General features: G+C 54.8%; 1 protein-coding gene across 1 annotated transcript in view; it reads left to right on the top strand.

Moving 5' to 3' along the window:
• Nucleotides 1–758: 758 nt before the first annotated feature.
• The window catches only part of GNMT (glycine N-methyltransferase), a 208,050-nt gene continuing 191,092 nt past the window's right edge, over nucleotides 759–17,716 (top strand). The window contains exon 1 of the mRNA XM_085610115.1: nucleotides 759–1,086. Within this exon, the coding sequence (XP_085466241.1) occupies nucleotides 881–1,086 (206 nt within the window). The 5' untranslated portion in view covers nucleotides 759–880. The remainder of the gene's footprint in view (nucleotides 1,087–17,716) is intronic.

The raw sequence follows: 17,716 nt of genomic DNA on the forward strand, positions 1-17,716 counted from the left end.
TGAGGGGAGCGGGAGGTGCGAGGGAAGACATGAAGTGTGAGGGGCGGCCCCGGTTCCGAGGGGAGAGGGGGGTGGGGTGGGGGCGTGAGGAGTTTTTTGTTTTTTTTGCATATTTATATAGCGCGAACTCGACCCGAAGGTATTGGAGCGCTTTACACGAGCGCCGTATTTACATTACTCATTCAGGCACGGGGAGATGGCGTGATTTGCCCAGAATCACAGGGTGTGGACGCGACCCCGAGGCTCGGACCCTGGTTTCCTGCCCAGAGGCGGCAGCGCAGCCGACGGACCACATCCTCTCTCCTAAGTTGATGGGTGAGGAGAGACACAGGTGCAAAGTGAGAATGAATGACAGGGGAGGGAGGAGGGTCTGCCCCCCAAATACTCCTCGGTCACTGGACAGACAGGGCGTGGCTTCCCTACTACTGCTGGGCCTCTCAGCTGCCTTTGACTCAGTAACACCGGACCCTACTGCTGGGTCTGAGGGAAGACCCCAGGCCGGGCTCCCCACAGACAGGCCGGGGCCTGCACCGGGGGTGTGTCTCAGCCGCCTCTCTCATTGGCTCCTGGGTCAGGCCCACCTCAGCACTCCTCATCCCATTATCCGGGTGGAAGGACTGCCCCTGGGCAGCGACGCCTTCTATTGGCCGGAAGGCGAGGCTGCCCTTCCCACTGGAACTTCCCATTGGCTCGCCGGGTGAGGTGGGGCGGAGCTGCCCTGGAGCTGTATAAAGCTTGGTGAGGGCTGCTACTGCTCCGTATCCAAAAACTCATCACTGTCAGAAGGCATCTGAGAGAGGAAGACAAGACTCGCTCCGCCTGTGTTTGTGTTTCCCACCACTGTGAGCACCTGGACCGCTGGCACTGACACAGCCACGCCATGGTGGACAGCATCTACCGGACCCGCTCCCTGGGGGTGGCCGCCGAGGGGCTGCCGGACCAGTACGCAGATGGCAAGGCGGCCAGAGTGTGGCAGCTGTATATTGGTGACACCCGCAGCCGCACCGATGAGTACCGAAGCTGGCTGGTTGCCCTTCTGCGTGGGCACGGCTGCCGGAGCGTGCTGGACGTGGCCTGTGGCACCGGGTGAGCGATAGGACTCTTGTGATGTAATGTAATGTAACGTAAAGTAATCTAACGTGGCAACCTAGGATTTATAACGCACTCTATACCATGATGTCTGCCGCTGGTAGGAGCGGCTTCTGGAGTGGATCCAACGTGGCCCGCGGCACTGGGTGTGCTCCACAGCGCAAGAAATGCACTATTTATAACATAACATGTATTTGTAAAGTGCATGTTCACCCATGGGCATCTTGGTGCTGAATAACACGTTTATTGTTACCCAACTCAATGGTACTCACTTTATCAACATCAGAAGGATGAAAGGCTGAGTGGACCCGGTGGGATTTGAACCTGTGACCATGAGGTCTGACTCAGGCTCCTACAGTGGGCGCATTAGTCCGGCTGCTCTGCCTGGGAGGTGCCAGAGCTGGTGAGATAGCTCAGTGAGTTAAGGATTTGAAGCTGAAAAATATGCTCACCCTTCAGGTCACCTGATGTAATCCTTGTGATAACACCTGCTACTCACAGTGCTGTGAAGCAAACCCGCAATAGAAAGCACTATGAGCAGTACACATCTCTGCTGCATTGTACCTTTTGTGTAGCGCCTCGTACCCCTGACAGCAGCTCTGGTAGGTGAGCAAGGAACACCTTTGTTCCAGAGTGTGGGTTTTCAGTGTTCCCTCTGTGGGAGAGGGTGGTGGTTTGTCTGTGGTGTCCAGGTGTGACTGTCGTCACCTGGTGTGTCTGTGGTATCCACGTGTGTCTGTGGCTTCCAGGTGTGCCTGTGGTGTTAAGGTGTGACTGTGGTTTCCTGGTTTGTCTGTGGTTTCCACATGTGACTGTGGTGTCCAGGTGTGTCTGTGGTGTCCATGTGTGTCTGTGGTTTCCAGGTGTGACTGCGGTGTCCACGTGTGTCTGTGGTTTCCTGCTGTGTCTGGTTTCCTGGTTTGTCTGTGGTGTCCAGGTGTGTCTGTGGTTTCCAGGTGTGACTGTAGATTCCAGGTGTGTCTGTGGTTTCCAGGTGTGAGTGTGGTGTCCAGGTGTGACTGCGGTGTCCACGTGTGTCTGTGGTTTCCTGCTGTGTCTGATTTCCTGGTGTGTCTGTGGTTTCCAGGTGTGACTGTGGAGTCCAGGTGTGTTTGTGGTTTCCAGGTGTGAGTGTGGTGTCCAGGTGTGTGTGGTGTCCAGGTGTAACTGGAGTCCTGGTGTGTGTGTGGCTTCCAGGTGTAAGTGTGGTGTCCAGGTGTGTCTGTGATGTCCAGGTGTGTCTGTGATGTCCAGGTGTGTCTGTGGTTTCCAGGTGTGTCTGTGGTTTCCAGGTGTGAGTGTGGTGTCCAGGTGTGTGTGGTGTCCAGGTGTGTCTGTGATGTCCAGGTGTGTCTGTGGTTTCCAGGTGTAAGTGTGGTGTCCAGGTGTGTCTGTGATGTCCAGGTGTGTCTGTGGTTTCCAGGTGTGAGTGTGGTATCCAGGTGTAACTGGAGTCCTGGCGTGTCTGTGGTGTCCAGGTGTGAGTGTGGTGTGCAGGTGTGTCTGTGGTTTCCAGGTGTGTCTGTGATGTCCAGGTGTGTCTGTGGTTTCCAGGTGTGAGTGTGGTGTCCAGGTGTGTCTGTGGTGTCCAGGTGTGTCTGTGATGTCCAGGTGTGTCTGTGGTTTCCAGGTGTGAGTGTGGTGTGCAGGTGTGTCTGTGATGTCCAGGTGTGTCTGTGGTTTCCAGGTGTAAGTGTGGTGTCCAGGTGTGTCTGTGATGTCCAGGTGTGTCTGTGGTTTCCAGGTGTGAGTGTGGTGTGCAGGTGTGTCTGTGGAGTCCAGGTGTGTCTGTGATGTCCAGGTGTGTCTGTGGTTTCCAGGTGTGAGTGTGGTGTCCAGGTGTAACTGGAGTCTTGGTGTGTCTGTGGTTTCCAGGTGTAAGTGTGGTGTCCAGGTGTGTCTGTGGTTTCCAGGTGTGAGTGTGGTGTCCAGGTGTGTGTGGTGTCCAGGTGTAACTGGAGTCCTGGTGTGTCTGTGGTGTCCAGGTGTGTCTGTGGTGTGCAGGTGTGTCTGTGGCTTCCAAGGACGCATCCAGAGGCACTGGGGACACATTACAGGGCTCACAACACACTCGTGAACAGTTCTGCTGCTCGTGGTGCGTGGATCTCACGATGTGATCTATACAACTAGCAATGGGTGTTTGCCACGCAGCGCTTTGCATGCTGGGACTTGTAGTTCTCCGTTTATAGTTGTAAAGATAGACGTGCATTCCAAAGATGAAACCGCGGCTGTTCAACTGTATTATATTCTGAGTGTAAATGCAACAATCTCTTTCAAATGCATTTGGCAACAAAACCCATATTTATTCTGCTGACGTTCAAGAAGCAAAGCTTGTCCACCCCAACCTCTGTTGTGTGAGGAGCAGCAGCTGTGCCCCCCCCCCCGCCCGCTGGAGGGAGGTGGCCGGGGCCGTGGGTCTGGCGGCCTGTGATTGGGCACATACAGCCTCCCCCTTTCCACCCCGCCCCCCTCCGCCTCTCAGAATAACTTTCCCAAAGTGGCCTTGTAAACACCTGGGTGCAGGGGGCGGGACCGGGACACGAGGAGTCAACACTGCCCAGCCAATGGCTGCCATCCAGGCGTCCTGTGCGCAGCTCGTGCCCCAGCCTTTCATGGAACAAACCAGTGTATTCTGGGAGTTGTAGTACAGCGCGGGGGCGCACGCGCCCCTTTGTGCTCTCTGCCCTCCAGGGGGGTAGTGTGACGTCACCTTGACATTAGGTCCCCAGCCCCATGCTTTAATATACTCGATCAGTGCGTTCTGGTAAATGTAGTGCTATATAGAGGTTTGGTGTCCCCCCCCCCCCCTCGGGATGGAGGGTGCAACAGGGGGCGCTCCTTCTGTCCTGCCCCCCCCCCCCCCCCCCACCCCCAGCCTTCCACGGGCCCCGGGGCGGACCTGTGCTTTGATAAGGGGCCTGCCCTTTCATAGGGCTGTGCCGTATGACCTTGGGGGGGTGAAGGTAAAGGGGCAGCCTCTGACCCTGGGCGGGGTCAGCCAGCGAGCACGTGTCTCGCGCACAGACGAGCAGAGGTGCAGGCTTCCCAGAGACACACTGAGCAGGCATGGTAAAGACAGAAGAGCAAGCTTCCCAGAGACACACTGAGCAGGCATCATGGTAAAGGCAGCAGAGCAAGCTTCCCAAAGACACACTGAGCAGGCACGGTGCAGGCAGCAGTAGAGCAAGCTTCCCACAGACTCACAGAACAGGCATGGTATAGGCAGCAGAGCAAGCTTCCCAGAGACACACTGAGCAGTCATGGTGCAGGCAGCAGTAGAGCAAGCTTCCCACGGGCACACAGAGCAGGCATGGTAAAGGCAGCAGAGCAAGCTTCCCAGAGACACACTGAGCAGGCATGGTGCAGGCAGCAGTAGAGCATTCCCACAGGCACACAGAGCAGGCATGGTAAAGGCAGCAGAGCAACACTGAGCAGGCATGGTGCAGGCAGTAGAGCAAGCTTCCCAGAGACACACTGAACAGGCATGGTGCAGGCAGCAGTAGAGCAAGCTTCTCACAGACTCACAGAGCAGGCATGGTACAAGCAGCGGAGCAAGCCTCCCACAGATACACAGAGCAGGCATGGTATAGGCCGTGATGCAAGCTTCCCAGACACACAGAGCAGGCAAGGTACAGGCAGCAACAGCGGCGCAAGCTTCTAAAAGACTCACAGAGTAGGTATGGTACAGACAGCAATGCAAGCTTTCCAAAGACAAACATAACAGGTACTATATGGGCAGCAGTACACAGAGCAGGCATGGTATAGGCAGTGGGCCAAGCTTCCCACAGACACACAGAGCAGCGATGGTACAGCCAGTGACACAAGGTTCCCACAGACACACAGAGCAGGCACGGTACAGGCAGTTCATGCGGGAGAGGCTGGTGCCACCAGGGTTCACGCACAACTTGACAAGACCCAAATATTGTAATCAGCACACCCTTTGGGCGTTTTCACCCAGAGGCCACCAGAAAAAGACAATTGTTCATGAAGTGAAAGGGGTTGGTGCCTTTGGAATTCACTCTAATCTCAGGGTTGATGCAAGCCCAGAATTACAGTTGATAGCATATATAACAAGACCAAAGGGTATTAAATTCCTATATTTTATTCATCCTCTATAGTGTGGATGAGGACTACGAACAAGACACAGCCGACACGTGTTTCGCCACAAGGCCTGCTGGCCAAGGCTTTTTCAAGGCACGTAAGTCATAGTAAGATACTCAGAACGGTTGTCCAAATTTTCAGGCTAAACGTCGATATGGGTCCTAGGGTAAATCCTGTATCCTGAAGGCGGGAGAGAAGCGGCAATCTCTGTAGTCTGGCAGTAGTGCAAGCTTCCCGCAGACACACAGAACTTGTATGTTGCAGGCAGGGGTGCAAGCTTCCAAAAGGCACACAGAGTAGGTATGGTACAGGCACCAATGCAAGCTTCCCACAGACATGCAGGACAGGTATGGTACACACAGCGGTGCAAGCTGCCCACAGACACACACAGCAGGTACTGTATGGGCAGCAGTGGAAGCTGCCCACAGACACACAGAGCAGGTATGGTACAGGCAGCAGTGCAAGCTTCCCACAGACACACAGAGCAGGCAATTGTATGGGCAGCAGCGGCACAAGCTTCTTATATACACACAGAGCAGGCATTGTACAAGCAGCGGCACATGCTTCCCACAGACACACAGAGCAGGTACAGTATGGGCAACAGTGCAAGCTTCCCATCGATACACAGAGCAGATACAGTATATATACCAGTGCAAGCTTCCCACAGACACACAGAGCAGGTATGGTACAGGCAAGAGTACACGCTTCCCACAGACAGGCAGAGCAATACAGGCACCAGTACAAGCTTACCACGGACACAGAGCAGGTATGGTGGAGGCAGCAATTCAAGCTAGTCATAGACACACACATTGGATATGGCACAGGCAGCAGTGATGCAAGCTTCCCACAGACACACAGAGCATGTATAGTACAGACAGCAGCGGTACAACCTTCCCACAGACACACAGAACAGGCATGGTACATACAGCAGTGCAAGCTTCACACAGAGCAGGTATTGTACAGGCAGGGGCGGAAGCTTCCCACAGACACACAGAGCATGTATGGTACAGGCAGCGGTGCAAGCTTCACACAGAGCATGTATGGTACAGACAGCGGCGGAAACTTCCCACAGACAGAAAGAGCATGTATGGTACAGACAGAGGGGCAAGCTTCACACAGAGCAGGTATTGTACAGGCAGGAGTAGTGTAAGCTTCCCACAGACAGACAGAGCAGGTATGGTCGGGCAGCAGTGCAAGCTTCACACAGAGCAGGTATGGTACATGCAGCAGCGGTGCAAGCTTTTCACAGACACATAGCAGGTAGGGTATGGGCAGCATCAGTGCAAGCTTCCCACATACACACCAATCAGGCATGTACAGGCAACTGCCATGCAAGCTTCCCATAGGCGCACATAGCAGGCATGGTGCAGGCAGTGGTGCAAGCGTCACAGAGAGCAGGCATGGTACCGGCAGTGCTGCCAGCTTCATACAGAGCAGGTATGGTACAGGCAGTGGTGCAAGCTTCACAGAGAGCAGGCATGGTACAGGCAGTGGTGCAAGCTTCACAGAGAGCAGGCATGGTACAGGCAGTGCTGCCAGCTTCATACAGAGCAGGTATGGTACAGGCAGCAGGCCAAACTTCACACAGAGCAGGTATGGTACCACAGGCACAGACACGGGCTCTGTCCAGGCCCTGTACTGAGGGTGGGCTTCTGCTGAGCCCGAGGCCTGCTACGCCTGCTCTCAGTAACTGCCTCTGGCCAGGTTCTCCATGAAGTAGAAGGGCTGAACAGGCTAGAGCACAGCCTGGTTGTGCCCAGCGGGATCTGGATGGGGGGTTTCTCACCAGGGCTTGCCCCCACCACTCCTCCCACTAGAGCTCTCTGGACATGTGCCTTGTCTGCTCTGTGTGTAGAGCCCAGCCAAAGAAGCTAGCGGGTACTGGGCAAGAAGGCCAGCGGGTACTGGGCAGGAAGGCCAGCAGGTACTGGGCAAGAAGGCCAGGAGGTACTGGGCAAGAAGGCCAGGATGTACTGGGCAAGAAGGCCAGGAGGTACTGGGCAAGAAGGCCAGCGGGTACTGGGCAAGAAGGCCAGCGAGTACTGGGCAAGAAGGCCAGTGAGTACTGGGCAAGAAGGCCAGTGAGTACTAGGCAAGAATGCCAGGAGGTACTGGGCAAGAAGGCCAGCGGGTACTGGGCAAGAAGGCCAACGGGTACTGGCCAGCGAGTACTGGGCAAGAAGGCCAGCGAGTACTGGGCAAGAAGGCCAGCGGGTACTGGGCAAGAAGGCCAGCGAGTACTGGGCAGGAAGGCCAGGAGGTACTGGGCAAGAAGGCCAGCATGTACTGGGCAAGAAGGCCAGCATGTACTGGGCAAGAAGGCCAGCGGCTACTGGGCAAGAAGGCCAGCGGGTACTGGGTGAGGGGTTTGGCCAAAAGACCTAAGCCCTAAACTTCAGCCCTGGACTTAGCAAGCACCTTCCCAGGCCCACTGATCATTACAAAGTGGGCACTGGGGTGAGGGGGTCACTGGTTGGATGTCACTGTGCGTCCACTGCAGAGGCCTGTGTTCGACCTCATGGTTACAGGTTAAATCCCGGCAGGTCCACTCAGCCTTTCATCCTTCTGAGGGCGATAAAATGAGTACCGTTGAGTTGGGGAACAATAAGCATCTGTTATTCAGCGCCAAGAGACCTCTGGGTGAACGTGCGCTTTACAAACACACATGTTTTATTCTGTTATGTTGTAAGGAATATCGATTGACATACATATTGAATCCTAAATATAATTTACAAACATATTGTCCCTGTAAGACCTGGGGTCTCCGGGCCCTAAGGGGGTAACGTGACATGAGCGGCTGGGCACCCAAAGGCTTGTGTGTAAAGCGACCATACAACACGCACATCCACTGAAGCAAGGAACGCACACAATAAGGGACGCCACACTGTAGAGATTTATGCAAATAACTCAAGTTTATCCAAGCAGTTCAAGATAAATGCAGTTCATGGGATAACAAGGCAATTCATAAGATATAAATGCACTTCATGAGATATAAATGCAGTTAATGAGATGACAATGGCAATTCACTTATGTCAGCGGTTGATCCGCCAGCACCATATTCACCAGTATGTTATTCACCAGTAGGTTATTCACCAGTAGGTTATTCACCAGTAGGTTATTCACCAGGATGTTTCCTGCAGGCTCTAGGCCACCCATGTATATCTTACTCCCCGTGGTAGGGTTTGGGGATTGTAGCGCCACTCCTGGGGGCGTGCAGGGACCCAGGGCAGACCTTGCGGGCCTACCGCTACCTTGGTTACCTGTAGCGCCTCAGTGGCGATCACCGCGCTCTACGCGCTAAGCGGGCCTTGTACACCTCGGGGCAAATCTGACGAACACCTTCAGAGCAGAGCATTAGAACATAGCGCCACTCATAACCAGCACGCAGTGCATACTTCAGAGCAGAGCATTAGAACATAGCGCCACTCGTAACCAGTAAGCAGTGAATACTTCAGAGCAGAGCATTGGAACATAGCGCCACTCGTAACCAGTAAGCAGTGAACACTTCAGAACGGAGCATTTAGAACATAGCGCCACTCGTAACCAGTAAGCAGTGAACACTTCAGAACGGAGCATTTAGAACATAGCGCTACTCGTAATCAGTAAGCAGTGAATACTTCAGCACTGAGCATTTAGAACATAGCGCTACTCGTAATCAATAGCAATGAATACTTCAGAACGGAGCATTTAGAACATAGCGCTACTCGTAATCAATGGCAATGAATACTTCAGCACTGAGCATTTAGAACATAGCGCTTCTCATAATCAATAGCAATGAATACTGCAGAACGGAGCATTTAGAACATAGCGCTACTCGAAATCAATAGCAATGAATACTTCAGAACGGAGCATTTAGAACATAGCGCTACTCGAAATCAATAGCAATGAATACTTCAGAACGGAGCATTTAGAACATAGCGCTACTCGTAATCAATAGCAATGAATACTTCAGAACGGAGCATTTAGAACATAGCGCTTCTCATAATCAATAGCAATGAATACTGCAGAACGGAGCATTTAGAACATAGCGCTTCTCGTAATCAATAGCAATGAACACTTCAGAACGGAGCATTTAGAACATAGCGCTACTCGTAATCAATGGCAATGAATACTTCAGAACGGAGCAGTTAGAACATAGCGATTCTTACGGAGCGAGCCTCTCGCACTCCGGTGTAGTTCGTGGGGCACAGCGCTCCTTGACAGTCTGCAGAACAGGGGGGCAATCCCTCGGAGGGGTCACAGTCCTGGGTTAACGGGGGACTCCCACGGAGGGGGAACCAGGGTCTCAGGGTGCGGTGCTGCTCCCGGTCGATAGGGGGCGCACCGGGGTCCTTCCCAAGCCTCCCGGCTTACCTTGATCACGACGTCTTGAGGCGTCTAACCCAGCTCCGGCCTCCGCAGTTGATCCTTCCACGACGGGGGCAGGCCACGGCCTCACGCACCTCTCTCAGCAGCTGCGACGGCAGCGACGGGGCCCCGGACTTCTCCTCTGGCCTCGCGACGATGAGGGGCACTCTTCCGGCCTCCGGGCCGCAGCAGTGAGCGCGCTTCCGCCTCCACGCCACAGGGGGGGGGCTCAAATTAAGCTGGGGAGCTCCGCGCTCAATGGCGCACGCTGCCGGGGATCCCAGACCAGGTCAGGGAGCGCAGGGGTCACAGCGCGAAGACCTGGTTGATCCTCAGCGATACCACAATCGGTTAGGCATGTAGTTTCGAGGTTCAGTCTTGACACGAAGTCACAGCGTTCAGTTTCAGTATTCAGTTGTTCTATAACGTCTTAATGGCGCAGATGTCTCTGGCGCCCTTGGGGGTTCTGTTCCTGGGGGGTAGGGAATGAGTTGGCGACTAGGTCCTTCCTAGTCAGGCTGGGCAGAGGTTCCCTGGGTCCTCCTACTGCTGGGCAAGATCAGTGGGTTTCACAGGATCCCTCACTCACTTAAGAGGCAGCACCTAAATCCTGTCACTCTCAGAGGCATAAGTCCCTGGCTAGGCCTTACCGCCTACATTCCTGCGTGGATTCTCCAGCTCTGCTTTACCCCACTGGCCAACTAACTAGAAAAAGTTCCCTCCCTCACTTAAGTAGCCCTAGGTCAGATGACCTCTAGCCAAGGCGGCAAAAGTAAAACCACACCTCCCTTCTAGAAGGTTCCAGCACCTTCCAGGAACTTCCCCATTCTACCTATGGGACAAAAAAGGCGGGCTGGTGTTGCAACATTGTTGTGGGGTTCCAGCCAGCTCCTGGCAGCGAGGGTGCTACTATGATAGACCACTCTGCAGTAGCAGGGGTCTGTGGCAGCCATCTTGGGAGAAGGGAGCACCTGCACCTTAACACTGATTGGCAATGAAAAGGCGCCCAGAGACCTAAGTCCAACATCAAAATGAGGGTGGATAAAATGAGGCACGATCAAAAATAGATGGGGAGACCACCCTAGGGCTGACAGGTCCAACACGCGTCCCCCCCCAGCCGAAAGAGGGGAGAGCTACCCAACCTCTAGGGAGTTCTCATCGCTAAGGCGGAAAAACCTGGAGAGACCGTCAGCATTGGCGTGGTCAACTCCAGGCCGATGTTCCACCCGAAAGTCCATCCCCTGTAGGGAAATGGACCACCTCAACAACTTGGGGTTTTCGCCTCTCATCTGCATGAGCCAGCGAAGGGGGGGGTGGTCGGTCTGAATGAGGAAGTGAGTTCCAAAGAGGTATGGCCTCAACTTCTTCAGAGCCCAGACCACCGCGAAGGCTTCTCTCTCAATGGTGCTCCATCGCCGTTCCCGAGGGAGGAATCTTCTGGATATAAAGGCCACTGGTTGATCTTGGCCCTCGGTGTTGAGTTGAGAGAGCACCGCACCTATGCCGTGCTCTGAGGCGTCTGTCTGCACAATGAATTCCTTGCTGAAATCTGGTGTTGCTAGTACTGGAGCGGTACACATCGCATGTTTCAGCGTGTCAAATGCCTCCTGGCAAGCAGCTGTCCATATGACCTTGCGAGGTTGCTTCTTCGAGGTCAATTCCGTCAAGGGGGTTACGATGGTACCATATCCCTTGACAAACCGGCGGTAATACCCAGTGAGGCCGAGGAAAACTCGGACCTCTGTTTGGGTCTTGGGGGGCTCCCAAGCCAAGAAGGTCTCTATTTTGGCCTGGAGGGGTTGCACCTTACCCCCGCCCACCAGGTGTCCCAGGTACGCGACAGATCCCTGTCCAATCTGGCACTTGCTGGCTTTAATGGTTAGGCCAGCGCGTTGCAGCGCCTGTAATACTTCCTGGAGGTGTTGCAGATGGTCCTCCCAGGTGCTACTGAAGACAGCTATGTCATCCAGGTAGGCCGCTGAGAAGGACTCCAGACCAGATAGTACCTGATTCACTAACCGCTGGAATGTGGCCGGAGCATTTTTGAGCCCAAAGGGCATCACTCGGAACTGGTAGTGGCCCTCGGGGGTGGAGAACGCTGTCTTCTCCCTTGCTCCTTCGGCCATGGCAATCTGCCAATATCCGGATGTCAGATCAATGGTGCTGAGGTACCGGGCTGCTCCCAGCCGGTCCACCAGCTCGTCTGCACGTGGGATGGGGTGAGCATCTGTCTTCGTGACAGAGTTCAACCCCCGGTAGTCCACACAGAACCGAAGCTCCGGCGTCGTACCCGTTGGGACCGCTTTCGGCACCAACACCACTGGACTAGCCAACGGGCTGCTGGAAGGTTCTATCACCCCCAGCTCCAGCATCTTTGCCACCTCACGCTGGATGCTATCTTTCACTCGGTCAGCGAGCCGGTAAGACTTGTTCTTCACCGGGGGGCTGTCCCCTGTGTCCACATCATGGGTACACAGATGAGTGATTCCAGGCGTGAGGGAGAACAACGAGGCGAACCGTCCCAGGACATGGCGACAGTCCCTCTGTTGCTCTGGGGTCAAGGATGGGGAGAGGACTACACCTTCCACCGAACCATCCTTCTCTTGTGCCGCTAGAAGGTCAGGAAGAGCTTCACTCTCTTCCTCTTCGCTCCCATACGTCACCATCAGGAGAGCAAACTCTGATCGCTCATGGTGCGGCTTCATGCGGTTGACGTGGAACACCCTGAGGGGCTGTCGGGGGTCTTCAAATCCACTACGTATGTGGTCTGGCCTCATCGCTCCACAATGTCGTACGGACCAGTCCACCGGTCCTGGAGGGCACAAAGCTCCCCAGGTTCCATGACCCACACCTTCTGTCCAACGTCCAACTCGACCGTCCGAGCGTTGCGGTCATACCATTTCTTCATCACGGTCTGGCTAGCCTCTAGGTTTTCTGAGGCCACCTTCCACAGCTTAGCCATCTGGCTGCGGAACGCCAGCATGTAGCTGACAATGTCACGGGGAAGCTTCTGCGGAGTCTTCTCCCACCCCTCTTTCACTAAACTGAGGGGACCCCTAACGGGATGGCCATAGAGCATCTCAAACGGGCTGAACCCGACTCCCTTCTGCGGTACCTCCCGGTAGGAGAATAACAAGCAGGGGAGGAGGACGTCCCATTTACGCCTCAAGCCCTCTGTCAGGCTCCGGATCATTCCCTTCAAGGTTTTGTTGAAGCGCTCTACAAGTCCGTTAGTCTGGGGGTGGTAAGGAGTGGAGAACCGGTAGGTCACTTCACACTCCTTCCACATGGCCTGCATGTAGGCCGACATGAAATTCGTGCCCCTGTCCGACACCACGACCTTGGGGAATACCACTCGGGTAAAAATCCCCAATAGTGCCCGCGCCACCACCGGTGCAGTGATGGTCCCCAGAGGAATAGCCTCTGGGTACCTTGTGGCGTGGTCCACCAAAACCAAAATGAACCGGTGTCCCGCTGCGGTCGGAGGGTCCAATGGCCCAACAATATCAATACCGACCCTCTCGAAAGGGGTCCCGACCACGGGGAGCGGTTCCAATGGGACTTTCAATTTAGTCCCAGTCTTGCCACTTGCCTGACAAGACTTACAGGTCTTACAAAAGGTGTCTGAGGCGATTCTCATCCTGGGCCAATAAAAATGAGGGACCAACCGTGCAAAGGTTTTGTCCTGACCCAGATGTCCGGCTAAGGGTATCTCGTGCGCTAACTCCAGCAGGAAGGCCCGGTAACATTGGGGGACCACTATGGCCCTCGAAGATCCATGTACTGGCACCCTGGGCTCACTGTTTAGGAGACCATCCTCCCAATACACATGATATCCTCCCATCTCCTGACTGGCCACTTGGGCTTCGGCCTGTCGCCGCATGCCTTCAAGCGTGGGGCACGCCCTTTGTGCCTGACAAAATTCCTCCCGGGTAGGCCCTCCTCCCACATGCCAGTCAGCAAGGGTCGGCAAGTCCTCCACGGGAACGACATCCACCTCCACGGACTCCGGGGGCACCTCTGCGGCCTCCCCATCCATCTCACGGGGCGTGTCCTCTACCACCTTCTTCTTTCCTCTTCCGGTGTTGGGTTGGGCCATGGTTCCAGGCTCCAACCCAGGGTGAGTTCCATGCTGGGCAGCCATGGACCGCGTGACTACGCAAGTCCACCCTGGTAATCCCAGCATCTCGGTGTGAGCTCGAAACTCGACATCTTTCCACTTGGTGTGCTCCAGGTCGTTCCCTAGCAAGCACCCCACAGGCAAGGCAGGGCTCACCGCAACTCTTAGTAGGCCTTTGACTCCTCCCCACTCAAATGGAACACGAGCCACGGGATAGTGACTCACACTGCCGTCAGCCAATACGGCCGGATGGAACTCCTCGGGGACTACTTGGTCTGGGGACACCAGCCGCCTCACTACAGTGGTCATGCTGGCACCTGTGTCCCTCAGAGCCTCCACCTCCTCCCCGTTGACTCTCACCCTCTGCTGATATTTAGCAGTGTTCGGGGGCAGGGACACTACGGGGACCACCTCTCTATCCCCGAGTGAAACCAGGGTCAGGCCTGTCCACTCCCCTTCCCTATCTAAGGGCAGCTCCACCCCAAGCGCTATACTACTCACCCCGGGACTTTTCCCGCCCGTTGGGGCTGGGGGTCGCTTGCGACACTTGGGATCTCCCTTGTAGTGTCCAATCTCCCCACATTCGTAGCACCGCACAATCCTTGGCTGCTGACTCCTGTCAGGGTAAGTGGGTCTTGTGGAATTGGACGGGGGTGGGGTTCCTACTCCCTTCCCAAACTTATTTTGGGGGCCTTTAGAGAACTCCACCTTTTTATCTCCCCCCTCTTTCTTCTGGGGGAAACCCTGTCCGCCTTTCGAGCCATCTCCCCCGGGGCCCTTGTGAGACACCCGGGTGCTCACCCAAATATCTGCCTCCTCCGCAAGCTCACGGGGATCCATCAACTTGCGGTCCACCAGATGTTGGCGCAGCTCTGGAAAGCACTTATCCAAGAGGTGCTCCCGTAAAAAAAGATTGTACACCCCTTGGTAGTCCTGCACCTCGCTGCCACGCACCCAACCATCTAGTGCCTTGCGGGCATAATCAAAAAACTCTACCCACGTCTGTGTGGACAGCTTATGGCTGCCACGGAACTTCTGCTTGTACCTCTCGGGGTTAAGACCAAATTTCTTCAGTAAAGCCTCTTTCATGGGGGCATACCTGACCTGATCCGCCTTGGCCAAATATAACAGGGTGTCCCTGACGTTGGGAGGTATATAACGATCTAGACCACCTCCCCAATTACTCTCGGGTACCCCATGGGCAGTCAAGGCTACCTCATATCCCTCCAACCATTTAGCAATGTCGTCCCCCACTGTGTAATTGGCAATGACTTCCTTAGGTAGCTAGAATTTTGACTCGTGAGACTCTTTAGGTATGCTGCCACCATTGTCCTTATTGGACGCATTCAATTGGAGGGCGCGCAGCTCCAACTCTTTCAGCTGAAGCTCGTGCGCCAGCTTCTTTTCCTCCATTGCCCATCTCTTGTTTTCTCTTTCTCTTTCTCTTTCATGTTCCAATTTCGCTAGCTCCCACTTTAATTGCCTCTCTTCCCTTCTGTCCTCGTACTCCTCTGGAGACGCGCTCCTCCTAGACCCTGTCCTACTACTGGCCCCAGAACGTCTCCCTGGGGGCACATTTTCAGACATATCCACATTGAGTATGTCTAGTACTTCCTGGTCGCTCTCCTCCTGAGGTGCATCTGGCGCCTCCTGTCCCTCATCCTCTCTCCCTTCTGGGTGGGCCTCTACCCATGCCCTTATGGCGGTACGGAGTTCCGGTCCTTTGGCCCTCCGCACCCCAGGCACCCCCATCCCCTGCCCGAACTCTCTCAGTTGCTTCACCGAGTACCCCTCGAGGTCAGCTAACCGGAATTCCATCTTGACAGGTGGGGACCTACATACTAAGGAAGAAATTCCTAGGATATTGGTGACAGTTACCAGCTAACCAGGGTTCTTTTACACTCTCAGCCTGGACAGTGGAATCAATAAATACAGCAAATAATAGTTGCAGAGCTTTGAAACAACAGGCGTTTAATTGTGGCGCCCTCCGCTTCACGGAGGGTGCTGTATGGTCACAGGTCCTAATATCCCACCGCTCGCCAACAATGTAAGACCTGGGGTCTCCAGGCCCTAAGGGGGTAACGTGACACGAGCGGCTGGGCACCCAAAGGCTTGTGTGTAAAGCGACCATACAACACGCACATCCACTGAAGCAAGGAACGCACACAATAAGGGACGCCACACTGTAGAGATTTATGCAAATAACTCAAGTTTATCCAAGCAGTTCAAGATAAATGCAGTTCATGGGATAACAAGGCAATTCATAAGATATAAATGCACTTCATGAGATATAAATGCAGTTAATGAGATGACAATGGCAATTCACTTATGTCAGCGGTTGATCCGCCAGCACCATATTCACCAGTATGTTATTCACCAGTATGATATTCACCAGTAGGTTATTCACCAGTATGTTTCCTGCAGGCTCTAGGCCACCCTTGTATATCTTACTCCCCGTGGTAGGGTTTGGGGATTGTAGCGCCACTCCTGGGGGCGTGCAGGGACCCAGGGCAGACCTTGCGGGCCTACCGCTACCTTGGTTACCTGTAGCGCCTCAGTGGCGATCACCGCGCTCTACGCGCTAAGCGGGCCTTGTACACCTCGGGACAAATCTGACGAACACCTTCAGAGCAGAGCATTAGACCAAAGCGCCACTCGTAACCAGCACGCAGTGAATACTTCAGAGCAGAGCATTGGAACATAGCGCCACTCGTAACCAGTAAGCAGTGAACACTTCAGAACGGAGCATTTAGAACATAGCGCTACTCGTAATCAGTAAGCAGTGAATACTTCAGCACTGAGCATTTAGAACATAGCGCTACTCGTAATCAATAGCAATGAATACTTCAGAACGGAGCATTTAGAACATAGCGCTACTCGTAATCAATGGCAATGAATACTTCAGAACGGAGCAGTTAGAACATAGCGATTCTTACGGAGCGAGCCTCTCGCACTCCGGTGCAGTTCGTGGGGCACAGCGCTCCTTGACAGTCTGCAGAACAGGGGGGAAATCCCTCGGAGGGGTCACAGTCCTGGGTTAACGGGGGACTCCCACGGAGGGGGAACCAGGGTCTCGGGGTGCGGTGCTGCTCCCGGTCGATAGGGGGCGCACCGGGGTCCTTCCCAAGCCTCCCGGCTTACCTTGATCAAGACGTCTTGAGGCGTCTAACCCAGCTCCGGCCTCCGCAGTTGATCCTTCCACGACGGGGGCAGGCCACGGCCTCACGCACCTCTCTCAGCAGCTGCGACGGCAGCGACGGGGCCCCGGACTTCTCCTCTGGCCTCGCGACGATGAGGGGCACTCTTCCGGCCTCCGGGCCGCAGAGGTAAGCGCGCTTCCGCCTCCACGCCACGGGGGGGGGGCTCAAATTAAGCTGGGGAGCTCCGTGCTCAACGGAGCACGCTGCCGGGGATCCCAGGCCAGGTCAGGGAGCGCAGGGGTCACAGCGTGAAGACCTGGTTGATCGTCAGCGATACCACAATCGGTTAGACATGTAGTTTCGAGGTTCAGTCTTGACACGAAGTCACAGCGTTCAGTTTCAGTATTCAGTTGTTCTATAACGTCTTAATGGCGCAGATGTCTCTGGCGCCCTTGGGGGTTCTGTTCCTGGGGGGTAGGGAATGAGTTGGCGACTAGGTCCTTCCTAGTCAGGCTGGGCAGAGGTTCCCTGGGTCCTCCTACTGCTGGGCAAGATCAGTGGGTTTCACAGGATCCCTCACTCACTTAAGAGGCAGCACCTAAATCCTGTCACTCTCAGAGGCATAAGTCCCTGGCTAGGCCTTACCGCCTACATTCCTGCGTGGATTCTCCAGCTCTGCTTTACCCCACTGGCCAACTGACTAGAAAACGTTCCCTCCCTCACTTAAGTAGCCCTAGGTCAGGTGACCTCTAGCCAAGGTGGCAAAAGTAAAACCACACCTCCCTTCTAGAAGGTTCCAGCACATTCCAGGAGCTTCCCCATTCTACCTATGGGACAAAAAAGGCGGGCTGTTGTCGCAACATTGTTGTGGGGTTCCAGCCAGCTCCTGGCAGCTAGGGTGCTACTAATGAAGACCACT

Source organism: Triturus cristatus, chromosome 6, assembly GCF_964204655.1.
Source record: "Triturus cristatus chromosome 6, aTriCri1.1, whole genome shotgun sequence".
Lineage (NCBI taxonomy): Eukaryota > Metazoa > Chordata > Amphibia > Caudata > Salamandridae > Triturus > Triturus cristatus.